Source organism: Mytilus trossulus, chromosome 4 (genome assembly GCF_036588685.1).
Source record: "Mytilus trossulus isolate FHL-02 chromosome 4, PNRI_Mtr1.1.1.hap1, whole genome shotgun sequence".
Lineage (NCBI taxonomy): Eukaryota > Metazoa > Mollusca > Bivalvia > Mytilida > Mytilidae > Mytilus > Mytilus trossulus.
In genome coordinates, this window is record NC_086376.1 from 47737254 (window position 1) to 47757139 (window position 19886).

A 19886-nucleotide genomic window follows, 5' to 3' on the forward strand; every position below is an offset into this window, starting at 1 on the left:
CCTCAAATTGTCATTCCTTTTTCTCAATTCTTTTTAGCAAATTTAAGGACTTTTTTCAATAATGGTCTGCTGCTCACTATCATGACTATGGGAACCTATATTATGTTTAGAAGCAATGTATGACCTGCAGGTGTAATACACTTAATTGAGAGATTTTAAAAGAAAAAAAGCAATTGATTGTTCTCCAAGATTGGTTCTTGTATATAAGGGTTTTAAATCTTTCATCTTGTCTGAACTCATTTCAATTTAGCATGGTTTATATATAGTGATTAGATTTTTTGTAGATTAAAAAATAAAAAGCCCAAAGGAAAATTTAATTCCATAGATATAGGAAGATGTGGTGTGAGTGCCAATGAGACAACTCTCCATCCAAATAAAAATTTATAAAAGTAAATCATTGTAGGTCAATGTATGGCCTTCAACATGGAGCCTTGGCTCACACCAAAATCAGTTGCAGTATGATGTTTTGATATATTTATGTATGATTATTACAATGTTTCAGGATTTACTTCAGTTGCAGTATGAAGGTGTTGCTGTAATAGAAATGTTCAACAGAGCCAAGATCAATGTGAACCTGCTGATTTTTCTGGTAAACAGAAAGTTTTACGGCAGACAAGGAAAGTAACCTGGTTGTAACTTATGTCTAACACCATGACAAGCTCTAAACCTTGAAAAAGTTTAACTGTAAACAATTTTGAACTTTTACGGCAGTTTAACCTATGTGCTATATATGTAACTTTGTTACACAATGATATCTCTACCAAGGTTTATATCTGTGTATTTATTTACTTACATTATTATTCATTATTTCAAAGAGGGAAAAAGTCTCTCTTCCATTTTTTATATGGATTCAAAATTTTGCATTTGTATAATCATGCTGTCGTTGTCTGAAAACATTTGGTTTCTGACCATAACTTGAGTATAGTTGTTGGGATCGCTATGAAATTTTACCACAAGTTCCATACCACTACAGTTAGGTTTGGAATGATTTTAGGGGTGTCCTACTCAATAGGTATTTGGGGCCAAAAATAAGCATTATCTTGTTTAGGACAATGACTTGTGTATTAGTGTATGGATTTCAATGAAATTGCACCATAAGGTTTCATACCTCAAAAGGAAGATTGGGATCTATTTAACGGGTTAAGTCCCAAACCATTTAGGAAATGGGGGCCTTAGAAGCTAGGATTTTCAGGTTTCCAAACAATGAATAAAGTATAATTCTATAGATCAGTATGAAATTTCACACACGGTTCCATATCTTAAAAGGAAGGTTGGGAATGATTTTGGGTGATTTGTCCCTAACCATTTGGGAGAAGGGGCAAAAAATAATACTTTTTTAATTCATTGTATAGATTAACTATTTTTTGAACCATTAAGAAATAAATAAATCTAATTCTTGTTTTATTTGGATTTATGGTCTGTTAATAAGTTAATGTATTACACTCTCTGTGTACTTGGATATGCTGAATCTAACTGTGTCCTTTAGATTTTGGATATTTGACCATAACAGGTAAATCCAATTTTCAAATTTTTCAGTTCTTTAACCACATTCATTATGTGAGAGAAAGCTATAATGTGTCAAATCTTTAATCACAATTTATATACAGAGCTGTATCGTGCTTGAATGTAGTGTTCATACTTGCCCCAACTGTTCAGGGTTACTCTGCTGTCGTATCTAGCTGTTTTAGACGGAGCATTTTATTTTTAATGCTTAAGAAATTATATAAATATGTTATAAATTTAATATTGGATTCTGTTATAAAGGTATTTTATACATTATATTAAAATGTCCATGTATATGCTATATTTTGCTCAATTGAACATTTACATTTGACTGCTAAAACAGTCGAAGACACTGCTGGTCCAGTAGTTTCTGTTAATTAGAATAAAATCTGCTTCAAATAGGGGATTTCTAGTTTACTTTATAGCAGTATGATGGCAGAAATATTTTATTTCATTTTGAGCAATTTATATTTTTAGAATTTTGTCAATGTAATGTTAAATATATAAATGAAATTCAGTCTGGTAGATCTGACCTTCTAAAGCTTTTTGCTTAACATTTGTATTTTATATATAGTGCTTTGTCAAATAAATAAATAAATAGAAGTAACATACTGTGGATTCATTTATATTCGTTGGATATCAATTTTCGTGGGTACAAGTAAACCACAAATTCAAATGTTTAACGAATAACAACTTTTTCAATAGACTTTAAATACAGAGTTTGGCAAAACTGTGAATTCAAATATCCACAAAAATGCAAGTTTTTTGCAATCCACGAAAATTGATACCCACAAAAATAAATGAATCCACAGTATGCTTGATTTAAAGACTAAATTCTGTGAAAATTTTTACAGTCTGTCTTAAACAACCCTAAACAGAAAGTGTGTGTGCTTACCATGGTTTGCATTGGCAACATTCATAGCCAGTAAATATGTTCATAATTGAATATTGCTTTTTAAACAACAATTTTTGGGATATTTTTATTTACGAATTTTCTCAACAAATTTTTTTTTTTAAAGTTATATTTTCAGTAATGTGCATGGTATTTTGAAAGTTTCATTGGCGTGAAGCTAGAATGTGACAGTTGTATGTACACCATAACAGAAAGTTTTCCTGCTGAAGGTCAATGGTTCTTTCTTGGCACTCTTGTCCACAATGTCACAATAATGCTGTATGTCTGAGTATAACACCAATTAATCAATAAATTTTAATTTTCAAACAATCAAATACTGTTGATTCATTTTTATTCGTTGGATACCAATTTTCTTGGATTTCGTGGGCACAGTTAAACCACGAAATTTAATGTTCAACAAATGATAAATTTTTTATAGGTTTGTATGCAGACTTCAGCAAAACCACGAAATTAAATATCTACGAATATGCAAGTTTTTCTTAATCCACGAAAAAATTGGTACCCACCAAAATAAATGAATCCACAGTACAGTAAATGTCATTATTTGAGCAGCAGAATAATAGCTTTAATTTTCAGTAGTTAATCCTTAATATGAAAGATTTAATATAATGCAATAATTACATTACATGTATGATTCATTAGAAATTTTGATTGGCTGAAAACGATTGCATGTCACAATAAATCATATTTTATAACCATACAAAATACAACTGTCGCAATTTTAAAATTAAGCATTAAAAAACAAATAAAACACTTGATATAACTCTCACTTTCATGGTTGTAGCATAAAAATATATTTGTCAGAATTGAATGCTTCTTTTTATAATTTTATAGGATAGTAAAAGCGTTGATCGTATACACATTTTTTAATATGGAGCGTTCAATTCTCAAAGCACTTATACAAAAATGACGTGACCATTTCTTTTTTTTATTATTTTAAGTAATTTATTGTATATATCAGATACATTTTGTTTCTGAAAATTGGTGTCATTTTAAACTACAACAGGTAATGGGATATAAACAGAAGTATTTTGAAGATTGATGGATGATGGGCAGATTAACCAGACTTCAGTGTATTTTAAAATGTTATCAGTCTGTCTGCAATTTGTTTTGTTAATTTAAATATAATTTACTTCAAATATATGTGTACATTTTCAATTTGCAGTTAGATGTCTAGAAAAAAATAGCTTGAGCATTTTTCTTTTTTTGTTGTTGTCATTTTGCTTGTCTTTTGCACTTATACGCTAATTGGAACAAGTTTAAAACCAGGAATAAAATAATAATCCTCTCAATCAACCATGATTTAATACTGGATAAAGAAAACAGAATGTCAAGATATTTAATCAGAATTTGTACTTGCATGCATGACGCTTGCCATATGTGTTTAAATAGTTTTTGGTATCTTCCTCCCTTTTTCTAGAAATTGAAAGTACACAAAAATTGACAGGAATTATCAAAACAGTGCCATGGCAGTTGGTAAAAAAAGACTTATCAATAATGTGCTAAAAAGACAGTTTTCATATCTTTTCTACAACGTTCCCTAGTTTATAAATAAGGGATAATAATTGATTGTATATCCTGTCTATGTTACAGAGCTACCAATTGATATTTAGGGGGGGCTAGGATGAGATATAAAGGGGGATAAACTAAAAAAAAAATCTTCCAACAGCCTCTCCCCCCCTCCCCTAAAAATCAAATATCAAATGGTAGATCCTTTGTACTTCCATTGTCAAAAAAATTGTGTTTCCTTGTTATCATGAATCTCCATTGAATTTGAATAAAAATTCCAGTCTAATGTTCTTGATATTGTTTATTTTATATTAGTGTTGTCAAATTATATCATTCTGTATGATTTATACCAACATCTTACTGTAACAACCATTATTCACTCAATTTTTATTTTACAATATTTGAATAAGTATTCCATTTGAAATATGACCAAGCCTTTAATTGTTGGATGGTTAGCATTTTTACATTAACGTCCAGTCAATACTTAGTTAAATTGAAATAACTATATAAATTGTAACTGGTATAATCTTACAACATATTTTTATTGTACACACCTATACATGTATTGCATATATTATGTTTACTTAAGATTTTTGCCTAAGCTGATAGGAAAGATGTATTTATGCTAATAAGTTGTGTTAAATGGGAATGTTTTCTTTCTTGATCAAGTTCTAAAACAACACAACATCATTAAAACGTTTAGCTGATTTTACAGAGTTATCTCCCTGGAGTGTTAGGTACCACCTTAAAGTACCACTTCAATGTATTTTAGAATTGCTGAGATATCATTAAATGACAAAGGTCTGATTATACCTGTTCCACATTTTTTATTGAATTTTCTGTCCAGATGGTTTATCATTTAACTGTTGACAAAACTACTTTATATGGATATTTTTTTAATATTGGGAAAAGTTTGGATCAACTGATATTAGTTGTAAGAAGAAAGCCAGAATCTTATATAAAATGAAAAATCACCAGAAAAACAAAAACTGCCTCAACCTTTTTAGAGGAATTTTGAATTATCAATTCAAGATTCTTTAAGAGATTCTTCAATAAGAGTTTCCCATTGTTGACATGAATCTCAGTTTTGATATACAAAGATTATTTTAAAAGTGTATTCCAAATAGTTTTATTTATGAAAAGTAAAAGCACCAGAATAGCTGTCTTTCGAGGGAACAACTTTTCACACTTCATTATGCAATACTTTCTGTCGCCTTAATCAAAACTCGTATGATATATTCACTTGGTAAATTTCAATGGTATTATCAACACAATCTGCATAACTAATTTTTACATTTTTGATCAAAATTTTAACCTTAAATTTAGAAGAAGAAAAATATCATACTCATACTCATTCTCATTTCTTGTAACAGTAAGGAACAATAATATATAACAATCGAACTGTTGCAAAGAAAGATAAGAAGATCTGTGGAGATAAGATCATTACCAATTTACATTTTTAATCTTTAAAGTCCCTTTATGGAAAATATTTTTAGGATTCAGTCTCTCAACTGGACTATTTTAAGTGTAAAAACTTTTTAAAAATAATAAGTACCCTTTAGCTAAATAATTTTAGGCAAACATATTAAGCTAAATATTAACATAGATCAAAATTTTGAAATTTTCCAAAAAACATCGACACTAACAGTTTTATACAATTACCAGTATGTTTTTTCCAAGGTATGAAACTCAACTTGAAAAATTTGAAGTTAATCTAGTCATCTGTTTATTATTTTCTTTTTTATTTATATGCTGTATATTTATGATGAGTGTTCTCTTTTATACATTTGGAAGTTCACAGAGTGTTCTTCCATCAGTGGAGGCAAAAATATTGCTCAGCAGTGCTTGATATATTTTTTAATTGTACAATATATTAGTGATTTCTGACAGATATTACTATGCTTTCTAAGTTTTTTGAAGATGTTAAAACCTTTTGGAATTTAAGTCTTACTAGATGTTTTTGATTTCACATTTATATATAACAAGTTCAATACATACCTTTTTAAATATGCTTTTTAATAATGTAGAAGATTATTATAAATTTTGTGATTCAACATTGTATGTTACATGCTAAGGGACCAAGAAATTCTCTCTTGTATTAAAATTTTTTTATGTGTAGTTCAGAGATCGATTGAGGTAGGGGGCCCTTGTGATGCTTCATATAGGGTTCATGCTAAGACTATTAGCATGTTACACTTTTAATTTGTCTCATTTATGGGCCCCGTTTCCAATATCCTTGATCCATATCTGTAAATTGTTTTATCATTAATATTCCTGCAAATTTTGTGAAAAAATCATTCCAATAAAAAATGTTTTAAATTTTTTTTTTTTATAAATGAAAAAATCCTCCAAATGTTACTAATACTGACTAAGCATGCACAAGATTTTTTTATTAGGTTAAATAAACATTGATATACATGTACCATTATCAAATTTTCCTTTTGCATAAAACTGATTTGTTGGCAAGCTCATACCCTTACAAGAATACATTATGCTTTTATTAATTTTTTTCTATGTGAATGAAACAGTGCAACTGTTTTCTTCAAATATGCAATATTTTCCCTTTATATTTCTCACATTAGGTGCTACAGTTGTATTTTTAAGCTTTTTGCAATTTATATTTAGTATAAATAAACAGTCTTGCTGTTATTTTTGTTGTTTTCTAATATTTTTGAAGTAGAAGCCTTTTTCAGAAAACATAATTTAATATATCACTCCTTAAATGAAGTTGATTAATATACTATGATACTTAGAGACACATGAGTTCTTCAAATTCAGTTCCAACCAAATATGACTGAACAGTTTCTGACTTACTATAGTGCTCATCACTTTTTTTTTTTATCACATATTTGTCAAAGACAAGACAATATTTCTGTCAACCACTTAAGTAATTACACAAGTTATTAGTGATGACAATGAGGCACACCTCCCCTTCTTGTGTAGTGACGACAGACCAAAATAAAATTGAAATCAATGTTACAAAATATATATCAGACATTACAGCTTACCTTAAAAAAAAAATGGAGAATGTGTCCATGGGACACAGATGATGCTTCTGCTTGCATATCATATAAAGGGGCATAACTCAAGAGGGAGCGGTTAAAATGACACCACCAATGTTCAATCTTGATTTGTATTTTATGGGAAAAAGCATTGTGTACACTACTGTTAAACCAAAAGTTTGTTCTAACACAAGACTTGAAAGCAACGGGTCGGAAGTACTAATTTACACTGGATAACTGCCTATATGTGTGGTCCTAAAAAGCTACAAAATCATTTCCTCTATATAAAAATAAGGATACATGGTATGATTGTCAATGATGAGCTATCAAGGTCAAATGAAGAGGATTAAAGCCACCATAGAAAACCGTATGTCCTTAAATCCATTCTTTGTAGTCTGCTATAAATGACCCAAGCATGAAAAATGTCAAACAATACAAATTAAATTTTTTAAAAAACTAACGGAATCCGTTTTACTAACTCATAATTGGCCATTTTTAAACATGTGAACACTATATAATTTTAAACCTAAGTGACTCAGTTTTATATGTTACTTATAAGTATGAATATATAAATTACCCAATACCCAGGAGGAATACTTAAAAAAACCTTATTTACGATGTAGCAATAAACTTTTAAAACTTTCCAATTAAATCTTATCTATAAATTGGTGCTCTTATCTTAGTATCTTTGACAGCTTCATGTATATGCTTGAAGAATTAAAAACAGAGAATGAGTCACAGAGACAGCAACCCAACCGAAAGTATGCAAATCAAACAAAGGCCTTTGGGTCTTCAACACAGCAATAAATCATACACCTGGTTGGATCCCCGAACATGCCCCGATACACAATGTTCATTAGATCAAGAATATGGAGGACATTCTATGCTCCTTAATTGTAAAGATGAACCAATTTGAAAATTAAAAAACATACTAGAGAAACAAAGGCTAAAGGTTCCTGACTAAGGTCAGACACAAAAATGCGGAAGGTTTAAACTTGTTTTATGCACACCTATCATTTCCCCTTCAGCCAATGTAGACACATATAATTAAGCCAATGTAGACATATATAATTTTGATGTCCAGAATGTTGAGTGTCACTGCCAAGGAATAAATTTTGCAGTCCCTAACAAATATTGCCACAAAAAACCCACTCTAAACGAAATCTACAGCAGAGGTCTTTTACATATATGTACTGTAGTTTAGTTGCTATTTTCCTTTACATTTAATATGACAGTGCTAGCTATGAAATTTAATAATAATTAAACTGCAAGCGATCCACTATTTCAAAAGGCTATCCACATCTTCAGAAAATACTATACGTTGTGATTATGTAAGCAATTCATTTTACTTTTACAAGAGACTTGGATGAAGTCCAAACAACAAAACAAATTAACAATACTGTATACAATTCTATAAGCAATCACCATTCCAAAATGTTAAACAGTTACACCAAAAACTAAAATAGTTTCGTTTCCACATTTTTACGCAATTCGACTATTGAAACTCGCAACTCGACTTTCTTAACTCACAACTCTACTTTCATAACTAGCAACTCGAATTTTGTACCCCTCAACTCGATACTTGACAACAAGTGAATATCGTAAATTTCAGGGCAGATAGATAATGACCTAATAAACAACTTTACCCCTTATCAGATTTGCTCTAAATGCTTTGGTTTCAGAAATATAAGCCAAAATCTACATTTTACCCCTATGTCCTATTTTTAGCCATGTTGGCCATCTTAGTTAGTTGGCTGGGTCACTGTTCACATTTTTTATATGACTGCCAAAAAAAATTTGGGATTGTATAATGGTATGATGTTGTCGTCACGAGTGTTGTCTACGTCATCTTATCCGTCGTCCAAAGCAAATTAGTTTCTGGACAATAACTTAACTTTAAGTGAATAGATCTTTATGAAATTTTTTCAGAAGGTTCAATACTACACTTCTTCTTTTGCATAGGTACTATTTCTGTACAAAAAATCTGTAGTACTGGAGTACTGGAGTAATACCTTTAATATTTCGTACTATTCCTTTACGTTAAAATAATTGTAATTTTTAGGTACCTGTATTTTAAAGTACTTGATTTGTACTAAAAATTTGGTATAGTAATAAAACCAACAATGATCGCAATATTCCATGTTTGAAAATCAAATTTTTAGACATTTGAAATAGACAAACTGCTGAAAATGTAATGGTGTAACCAAAATTCTGTAGAACTAAGATTTCAAGTACAAATCAAGTACTGAAAAATACATGTACCTAAATATTACAATAATTTTAAGGTAACAAAACTGTACTGAATATTAAAAGTAAATTTTAAGTCATACAAATTTTTGGTACAGAAAAAGTACCTATGCAAAAGTAGATGTGTACAAAAGGTGTGTACAAAAGGAAGTTTGGAATCGATTTTGGGGATGATGTTCCAACAGTTTAGGAATTAGTATTTTTCAAGTTTCAGGTGGATGTCCAAGGTGCACTAGTCGTTCTATGTATGAGAAATTTATTAAAAGATGCATACTAAAACTTAAAATCGACCCTTCCAAACTTATACACTGAAATTGTATGGTAGTTTTTCAGATGACAAAAATAAAACCAATTGTATCTAGATTATTTTTGCAAAAATATTATTTACTCAATTTCCAAAGTACATTTTAACTACTAACCTGTATTATAATATTTTAAACTTATATCTATCTGCTTCATAAAATATTCCTATTTCCACTCTACTTTGTTTAAGATAAGGGACAAAAGATACAAGACAGACATTTAAACTCATAAATCGAAAATAAACTGACAACGCCATGGCTAAAAATGAAAAAAAAACAGACCACAATAGTACACATGACACATAATAGAAAACTAAAGAATAAGCAACACGAACCCCACCAAAAATTTGGAGTGATCACAGGTGCTCCGGAAGGGTAAGCAGATCCTGCTTCATATGTGGCACCTGTTATGTTGCTCATGTTATAACAAATCCAGTAAATAGTCTAATTCTGGAGGTCATATTCAAGGGAAGGGAATTGTAGTTATGACGAAAGGAACATATCCAATATCATCTGTGAAACGGTTATTCAATAGGTCAACCAACTTGTGAAAGAGTCCGTAAAATATTTATTTGCAAGATCCTGTTTAAAAATTAATTGCAAATGAACTATAAAAATAAAATTGAGAATGGAAATGGGGAACGTGTCAAAGAGACAACAACCCGACCTAATAAAAAAACAACAGCAGAAGGTCACCAACAGGTCTTCAATGTAGAGAGAAATTCCCGCACCCGGAGGCGTCCTTCAGCTGGCCGCTAAACAAATATATACTAGTTCAATGATAATGAACGCCATACTAATTTCCAAATTGTACACAAGAAACTAAAATTAAAATAATACAAAAATAACAAAGGCCAGAGGCCCCTGACTTGGGACAGGCGCAAAAATGCGGCGTGGTTAAACATTTTTGTGAGATCTCAACCCTCCCCTTATATCTCTAACCAATGTAGAAAAGTAAACGCATAACAATACGCACATTAAAATGTATATATATGCACTATACCTTTTATTTTTGAATTGACAAAGGCTCTTTTTACATCAAAATCTCTAACAGAAAATCAACCATTTTCATCAGCTGCACATGATCCCCTTGTTAAACCATGTAAGTATAGCTCTAACATAGATGCTGGATTTCCTGCATAAAATTAGTGTTTAAGTAGGGGGGCAAGGGGTTTAACTGTTATGCTGTTAGGGGCAATTTAATTCTTTGTTATCTGTTATTTTGAAAACATATTTGCTGTTAGTTGTTATTGTCTTATTCTTTGTTAGCTGTTATTGGGCTTTTAGTTTTTTTGTTATCTGTTATTGTGATAATATATTTGCTGTTTACTGTTATTGAAAAGTTGGAATGTTAGCATATATTTTTTTACAGTCAATATTCGGTATAAATTGAAGATCATTGGACATTGGGGTCTACCACTACTATTATGTTTATGTTTGTCCCATATTCAGAGAAGGATTCCATTAACATATATACCCATCACAGAAGTGAGGTCCAGGACAATTCAAGTATATCTTATGGTTATCCTTTGTAATTAATTCTATTTTTTTTATGAATGTGTATTTAGAATTATCTTAATTTTTTGTATGAGAATAATGTTCCTTGTTTCCGGTACGAGCATTTCTTAATATGACAGAAAAGAAAACATATGGCCAGGAATATCTGACAAGGATCTAAATTAAGGACTAGGTCCTAACAACCACTTAACCTTTTATATAATATGGTACATAGACTCAGCTCTGTGATGTTTTTCAAAGTAGAACCAAATGCATTGTACAATGAAAGTTCCAACCATGTACTTGGGTCCAAAGCTGCACATAACTCATTACAAACAAAGATTTATTTCGTTTCAAGTCATTGTTTCTATACTAAACTATGTATTCTACTTACTAGTACACTTGGTACAATAAAAAAACTCAGCTGATAAAAAATTGTTCAAATAAGGCCTTTGAAAATAGTGGAATAAATTGCTTTTGGAGTGTCAAAATTCGTTCCAAGTACTTGATAAAGTGCATGCTTATAATTGGTGCTTTTGATTTTTCTACCCTATATACCACTTTGCCTCACAGTCTCATTAAAGAAAAATTCACACACTTCATTAAATGGTAATTTAGAAAAAGTCCGAATATTCAAACTCTTTTAGGTCATTTTTTTATTAGCAACAAAGGGAGCTTCAGTCCATATATATATAAACAATACACCAACGTTTCATGAGAACTGCTGAAAGCATTTTTGAGTTATTTTTGAAAACTAAATACCACCTTTTTCTAATGAATAAAATCCCTTAACTCAATAACATAAAATCTAAAATTAATAAAAATTGAAAGGGACTTACAACAATAGATATAAACATTTCAGCAAAGTTTCATGAGAACTGCTGAAAACATTTTTGTGCTAATATCTGAAAATAAAAAAATCCTCCCTGTTTAATATATAAAATCCATTAACTTGGAGGGAAAGATCCGTTTGCGCCAAAAATGCGTCCTTTTGCGCCACAACTTTTTTTCTCCAATGCTACGTTTGCGCCACCTGTTTAAAAAATTACATGGTATCATTTGCGCCAAAAATAAAATATACAATTGCGCCAATTTAAAGAAAAATGACTTCTATTTTGAAGTTTTTAATTCTTGTCTTTTGACATATCCCGTATTAAATCTTCAGCAAAGCAATCACCTACTTCATCTGGGTTCAGAAAAGCTAATAAAAAAATATGGTGTAACCACTTGCTAACATCACTGCCAACTTTTTTTTATACTCTTTTGCTAGTCCAATATTTTGTTTTTTCTAACCCCATGTCTGGCCAAGGTGAAAACGACATGCCTCAAGTGATGATAATTCCTGGAAAAAACTCTTTAACGACAAGTGCATTCTCTCCTCAAAATCTACATGCATAGATGTAAAATTCATTTAAAGATTAAATCTTTCACAACATTCCTTAAGCAAAGAAACACTTTTCTATAACAGTCTCCTGATTTGGAAGACAAAAGGCAATATTAAAGTGGAATATAATGTCCATTCCTGAATCCATGTATTGTATACAATTGCTGGAAATCACCTTCCACCACCAACAGTAACAATTATTTAATGAATAAAAATTTATAAGACAAAAATGATACTAAATATATATAAGTACGATCAATATGTGTTCAGGTAAATTGGCGCAAATGAGTTCCGAAAACTGGCGCAATTGATATATTTGAGAGGAAAAATATTGGCGCAAATGATACCCCTGAAAAACAGTAATTGGCGCAAAAGGAGTGCTGCCAAACTGGAAACGTAAAATCTAAATTTATAAAAATTGAAAGTGACCTCATGTTAATAGATATAAACAATTCACCAAAATTCCTTGCTTTGTGAAAGCATTTTTGAGATATTATCAGAAAACTGAAAAAAAAACAATTTTATTGAATAAAAACCCATTACCAAGAAATTGCAAATTTAAAATTTAAAAAAAAAAATCAATAGATATAAACAATTTCCCAAATATTAATGCAAATTGATTAAAGAGTTTTTGGGTTAATGTCCGACATGTTGACAACGGGCAACAGTATTCCACACAACGTTCCGTAAACGAGCATATAAAAAATATTATAATTTATTGAGTAGTAATTTAAACACATTCTAGATACATAAATTAATACTAAAAAAAGTCATAGAAAATGAAATGCATTGCAAAAGATTATATCCGTAATAAGAAATACTGATTTGTCAAAGCCCGATTTATTTTAATATTTCATTTACTGTTATCTGTTTTTGTCCATTTTAATTCCTCGTTATCTGTTAGGAGCCAAATCAATTTGCTCTTTTGCTGTTATTGGGACCCCCTTGCCCCCAACAAATTAAGAAATAAACAAATGAATGAAAAATGTTCAACATGTACAATAAAATATAGTTTAATTAATCGATTAGGCCAGATAGGCCTTATAAATTTTCTTTTAAACATAATTGAAGGACCATTTACACTCAGGACCAAATCATCAGTAGGCAGTACACATGTATTAAAACAACCTGGCATCATATTGCAAGTAGCAGGAGTAGCATTGTCAGGTAAATTTAGTCTTTTTTTTAAATTTGGTCAATGAACAATCGAAATAGAATGCTTTTATCTCCCTATTACTTACATTGCACATAGAGGTGATGCTTCTTTGACAAATCCTTGTACATGAGAGTTGTCTGTCAAATCTTTATTTCACAAAGAATGAATTGCATAACAATGAACTGAGCTCAAAGCAAAGTACTTTAATATACACTTAGACAAAGAGCTAAATCCAGTGATATACTATGTACTACAGGTCCTTCATGAACATCCATCGACCAAAACCATATCTCAATAACATGCCATACTACATGGTTAGATCAGAAGTCCTGAAAAAGACATGATTTGTTTTTTTTTATCGTATTTAAAGTATATATGCACAGATCTGCACAGGTTAAAACTTTCTTGTGGTATATAATCATTCAGTATCTAGCAATTATCAATTTGCTTCATGCACAAATTGATATAGGTTGAGTGCCCCTCTGTTGGAAATAAGAACACACCTCCACCTAATTTTAGTCAACTGATGAACAAACATTTAAAACTATAAAATGTTATCTAAGACTTGTCAGTGTCGTTTTACCATTGCCACTAAATCAGTGATATATGTACACATAATTATATACATGTAAGACTAAAAATTTTAAGTACATATATGAGACTAAAACTGACATTCGGTCTTTACTGACAACTTCATTCCCCAAGTTATTTAATTTTTAAAATTAACAAATTTATAAAAGATCGTTGGTTTATCATGATTGTATCTAGAAACAAAAAAAATACAAGTTTAAACGTGTCTTCATTTTCATGTTAAATTCTAATTCGTAAACTCAAACGAACATAAAATATTTATCTAATAACCACAAACTCTTACATGGGAGACGCCACTTGCAGAGACCCCCCCCCCCAGTCTTTTTTTTTGGGGGGGGATTGGTTGCTTATATAGGGAATCACTGAGGCGTGACTGGAACGGCCCCCCTCTTAGGTCAGTCAGTGGGCCCCTACTGATGAAAATTTCTAGATCCGCCACTGGCTTGTACTGGTTTCCCCATACTTGTGGTCCACAAATCTGAAAAGAAATAATATGATTAATAATATTATTTATTTTGCAAAATGCTACTTTATACTATGACTGCAATGGCTCGAATGACTTTAAACCACCTGAGTTCACTCGTGCATGAACTCAATATCCAAATCGAACCGACCTTACTATAATTAACCAAAAACGTGTTAACTATAAACAACATTGTGACATGTTCGATTTTGTACAACTTTGATAAATACATTTGTGTACGCTTCGTTGTCATAACACCTTTTTATACTGTACGCTTCGTTGCGACTATTTTGCGTTTGTTAATGAATTTTGCGTGTATTAAATTATGCTTTAATATGATTTTAACCAATATACATGTTTTAAAAATAATAATTTACCACCATAACATGCAGACAGCAACCCATAATATCCGTTGTATTGTCGAAAAAAAAATCCTTATTTATACAAAACTGTAAATTGGTAGGTTAACAAAATTACTCGAGATGCAAATCTCACTGTCTGAGCATACAGATACACAGGTCCGATTTCTAATTTGATATCGTTTTTGAAAGTGTTTACCATACGACATTCAATGTACGGTTACACCAATGTCCAAAATAAGGGGTGGGTTGGGTGCCCGCTAACATGATAATCTCGCCATGTTCTGTATAAATAAGCCTGTCCGAAGACAGAAGCGTGTAATTCAGTGGTTATATTATTTTGTTCACTATTTTATGCATTACTTAGACCCTTAGTTTTCTCGTTTGAAGTGTTTTACATTTGTCATTTCGGCGTGTTTTTTAGCTGACTATGCGGTATGCGCTTTGCTCATTGTTAAAGGCCGTATGTTGACTCATAGTTGTTCATTTTTTGTGTCGTTTTGGTATCTTGTGAAGAGTTGTCTCAAAAACAAATCTTTTTGATATAGACAGCAATCAAAACCAATCAATGGATTATAGGCTTTGGCCTGATTAGCATGCAGATGCGAGTCCAAGGGGGTCAATAGGGACAATATTTATATTCCACTGTTACCTTTGGCGTTATCGGTAACTTGTGTGGTTAAGCAAAGCATCAATCATCTACCTTACTTTATACATTTGCTTTGTTGCATCTTGCATGTCTTTATAGTTATCAATAAAAAAGAAACGTTTCAAAAGTTGGTACTGAACAATTTATGGACCTCTTTATTTGTTAATGACACGCGTACGTAATGGCTGATTGTTGGTTGCTTAACGTTCACTTGCAAATATTTCATGCATGTTCAGGATAAGCACAAAGCAGCAACACATACTGCAAGTAGTTCCAGGAAGAAGACCCTCTGAAATTACATCAGGGAAGTTTGGACTGCCATCTAAGGCGCTCGGCAAACTAATTTCAACGAGCTCCTATGGCTGCTTTTGTTTAGGCGAATTTTGACCAACATCGGCATTTGAAAGAGCCTCAAATTGTAAAAAGTAAGAATCATTATAAAGGTTTTTCTTGGCTGTACTATACTTTTTGAAACTTTTATTTCCTCTTGAATATATTCATTAACAGTTTATTTCATCTTGAATAACGCTGATATGTCATGTTCAACTACTTCGACTAAGTTAACAGATAACAAATAACAATAAAAAACAGAAAAAGGGTCACCGATGCCATCTTGAATACATTAATAAGAAAGTTATTTGTGACGGTTTTTTGTCAACGAACTGTACAGTGATTTATATTCAAAAACGCACAACGAACTCGACACATTAGGTGAGACGAACGATACAGTAAGAGAAAGCTTATGAAGTATGATATTGCGTTTATTCTGATTTCTTGTGAACATTTGAAGGCACGTAGTAATTCAACATATAGTTATTTATTATTGCTTACGGCATTAATACGCAAAAGTGTATGCACGAAAAAATATTCTGCATTATTTATCTCATAAAACGTATGAAATTGCACCATGTCTGTGCGTTTTGCATCTAGCAGTTTTATCAAACGTTCTAAGCAATATCTAAAACTTACATCAACTGTACAATTGAATAAATAAACTAACTTGCACATTGACATATTTATAGATACTCAAATTAGTTCTAGAGAGGCATTCGAAATTGTTGTCATCCTAAATGTTGTCCTGATTATCGCTTCGAACGCGTCAACGTCCGGATTCATTTGCATCGGGGTTATACGCCATGAAAATTCGCATTATTTTTCTTTTTTTTTGTCTTCTGTTGGAGGAGACTGTATATTGATCTCTAGATGTATTTCAATTACATTCAGTTTGGTGTGGGTTGATGTTTGATTGTTGTACATATTACAACCAGATGCTCCATAGGGTACAGCTTTATACAACCCCAAAACCAATCCCAACCTTCCTTTAGTGGTATTGAACCTTTTTTTTAAATTAATAAAAATCAATTCACTAAAACTAAAGTTATTGTCTGGAAACTAAATGTATCTTCGGACGAAGAGACGACGACAACATCATACCATTTTACAACGCAAAAATTTTGTTTGCTGTCGTATAAAAATTGTCACTTGACCAACAGAAAAACCTTACATTTTTATGTAATTGGAACTGATTTAAGCAAACGACTCTTAGATTCAAGTAACCTAATATCACTCACTATTGTCGGCTGACCAGATAATCTGTCCCACTTTAACTATTGATGGCATACAAGAATCCCGTTTCCATTGTGGCATCAGTTATTTTGTATTGTGAAGTCAAAATTTTACTGACAGGAACCTGGGTAATGTCCAGTCATGGCAGACAAATAGCAATAAGATATTTAGGAAAACATGACATAAAACCTCCTTCATATAAGACACAAATACATGGAAACCGAATCAAAATCACAAAACAGCTGTTACTGTAAATGGACCAAAAAGTATATATGACTTTTAAACAAATGTAGAGGAAAATGACGGGGAAGGGGCAAAAAAGAGTTCAAGGGGAGCAAATAAGAGGGACATTTTAAAGTTGAGTCATCTTTTAGACGTAAGTTACATGAGAGGGGCAAGACCTTTTTCGGGACGTCAGGATCGGGTGTTTTTAAGATCGGGATTTCGGGATTGACACTTTCGGGGTCAAGGATAACATTTTTCGAATTTCAGGATGTCAGGATTTGATATTTTATTCTAAATCATGAAGTGTTTTTTTATTCGGTGCGAACTCATATTCACATCCCTTGAAACACATGTCTAGAACAGGATGTTTAAAAATGCGCTGAATATGATATTCCATATGCTATGAAAAATTATATGAGCTAATACGTCTCACAGTTTTGAACAATTCACTTAGAGTAACCTTTATGATAATGATACTATTACACTGCATGCATCATAAGGATTCCAAAATTTCGATTAACATATAAAAATAACTTGGTGATTCAAAGTGTTGGTTGTTTTCCATGTGTATTGGCACTCCCCCCCCCCCAAATTAGATGGAGGTTGAGGGCTCACAAACATGTTTTACCATGCCAACTCTTCATGTGGTTGTCGAAGATGGTCAATGTCGTTTTATTTGCTGTCTTATTGCAACTGTTTTCCACTTTGTCATTGATTGGATATATGCATATGTGGTATGAGTGTCAATGCAATGAGACGACTCTCAGTCCGAGTCACAATTTATAAAAGGAAACAATTATAGGTAAATGTACGGTCTTCAACATGGAGCCTTTACTCCCACAGAGCAGCTAGCTTTAAAATGCCCCTTTTCTCCTGGATTGATATGTTTCACATAAAGTAATGTCAGGAATTTGTATAACACAGTTTGATGTTTCTCATTATTAAAGGCCGTTATATGACCTATGGCTGCTTGAATACGCCGTCTTAATACTACGGTTGATAGTTTTCTTATTGACATTACATGCCGTATAAGAACATTAAGAAGTAATGAGTTTCACTGATATATATATGACTGCATGTCTTCAGTATTAAATGCATGCCAGTGGCGGATTAAAAAATTTCCGTAAGGGCTGGCCTACTGAATGCTTAAGGGGTCCAATCATGCTTTGACAGTGATTCTCTGAATAATCAACCATTCTTTCCCATTAAAAAAACGGGACGGACAACATGAACCCCCTCCCTTTAATCCTCATCTGCAAACTTTTTTTTATCAAGTATCTGTATCACATGTACACTTCGATCTCAAAATTTGAATGTCCGAGGACCGTTTTCCAAATCCTTGACCGTTACCCGTCTTACGGAAGCCGCGTGTAATTCCCCCCTCTTATTTGAATATACTGAGTCGACCTACACTATTGACAAACTAATTTGCCTTCAGTAATCAAGCTACGTTACTAAATATTTGTTTTATATACATACATGTATATACTTAAATGCATGCCAGTGGCGGATCCAGAAATTTTCTTAAGGGGTAGCCTACTGACTGCTTAAAAGGAGGCCCAGTCCAGTCATGCTTTGACAGTGATTGCCTGAATAATCAATCATTTCCCCCCACAATTAAAACGGGACGGGCGATATGACCCCCCCCCCCCCCTAATCTGCATCTGTTAACTTTTTTAATTAGTATCTGTATCACATGTATACTTCAATCTCAAAATTTGATTGTCCGAGGACCGTTTTCCAAATCCTTGACCGTTACCGGTCTTACGGAATGTCTTGAACAGCGTTTATTGCGCGATTTATTCTCAAAACGACTTATAGTGAAATGGTGATGACCAACAATACATGCAGTTTTTACATCGACATCCCTGCTTCCCTTATGCTGATAATCTGCCATCTGGATGCAGTTAAGAGTTGGCAAGGACCCATTACAAGGTGTCAATCACATAACTTTAAAACTTTGTTATTTAAAGTGTTGAAAGCAAAGAGGATAAAAACAACTGTTTTGCTGTTTACGGGTACAGTAGCTGCATGTGCAGATAAAAAAATATCGAGCCGATATTTATTGATTAAACTCAGGTGATACTTAAATAATGTTTAACTAGTTCTATTTTACCAAATTATATCCCCAAAAAATGAAAAGTGTTTTTTTAGTTTCAATTTCAATTTGGTGTCGCAATACTTTTTTCCATGTGTATATATTAAAGTCATGATTGGAACTTCCTTATATTATCAATCGTCTTATTTTTTACGCACTAGTCAACTCCACCATTACAGCGAATCACATGACTTGGACATAATCCGTAAATACCAGCGAAAAATATCTCTATAAGTAAAGAATTGTCGCATAAAAATTAAATACATGGAGACTGGCAAAGTTCACGAAGTCTAGTCTGGTTAATCATTTAACAACAAAAAAGTCCGAGCAAAGGGGTACGCCCTCTACGCCCCCTCTGGACCCGCCACTGAAGTCAGGACTTAAAACTTAAATTCTAACAATAAACTTGGTGTTTGAAAATA

At 31.9% G+C, this 19886-nt stretch overlaps 1 protein-coding gene across 1 annotated transcript in view; it reads left to right on the plus strand.

The window, feature by feature from the left end:
• LOC134715413 (ras GTPase-activating-like protein IQGAP1) overlaps nt 1-6574 on the plus strand; it is a 92140-nt gene extending 85566 nt beyond the window's left edge. Inside the window, exon 43 of the mRNA XM_063577572.1 lies at nt 503-6574. Within this exon, the coding sequence (XP_063433642.1) occupies nt 503-625 (123 nt within the window). The 3' untranslated portion in view covers nt 626-6574. The remainder of the gene's footprint in view (nt 1-502) is intronic.
• Nucleotides 6575-19886: the final 13312 nt, after the last annotated feature.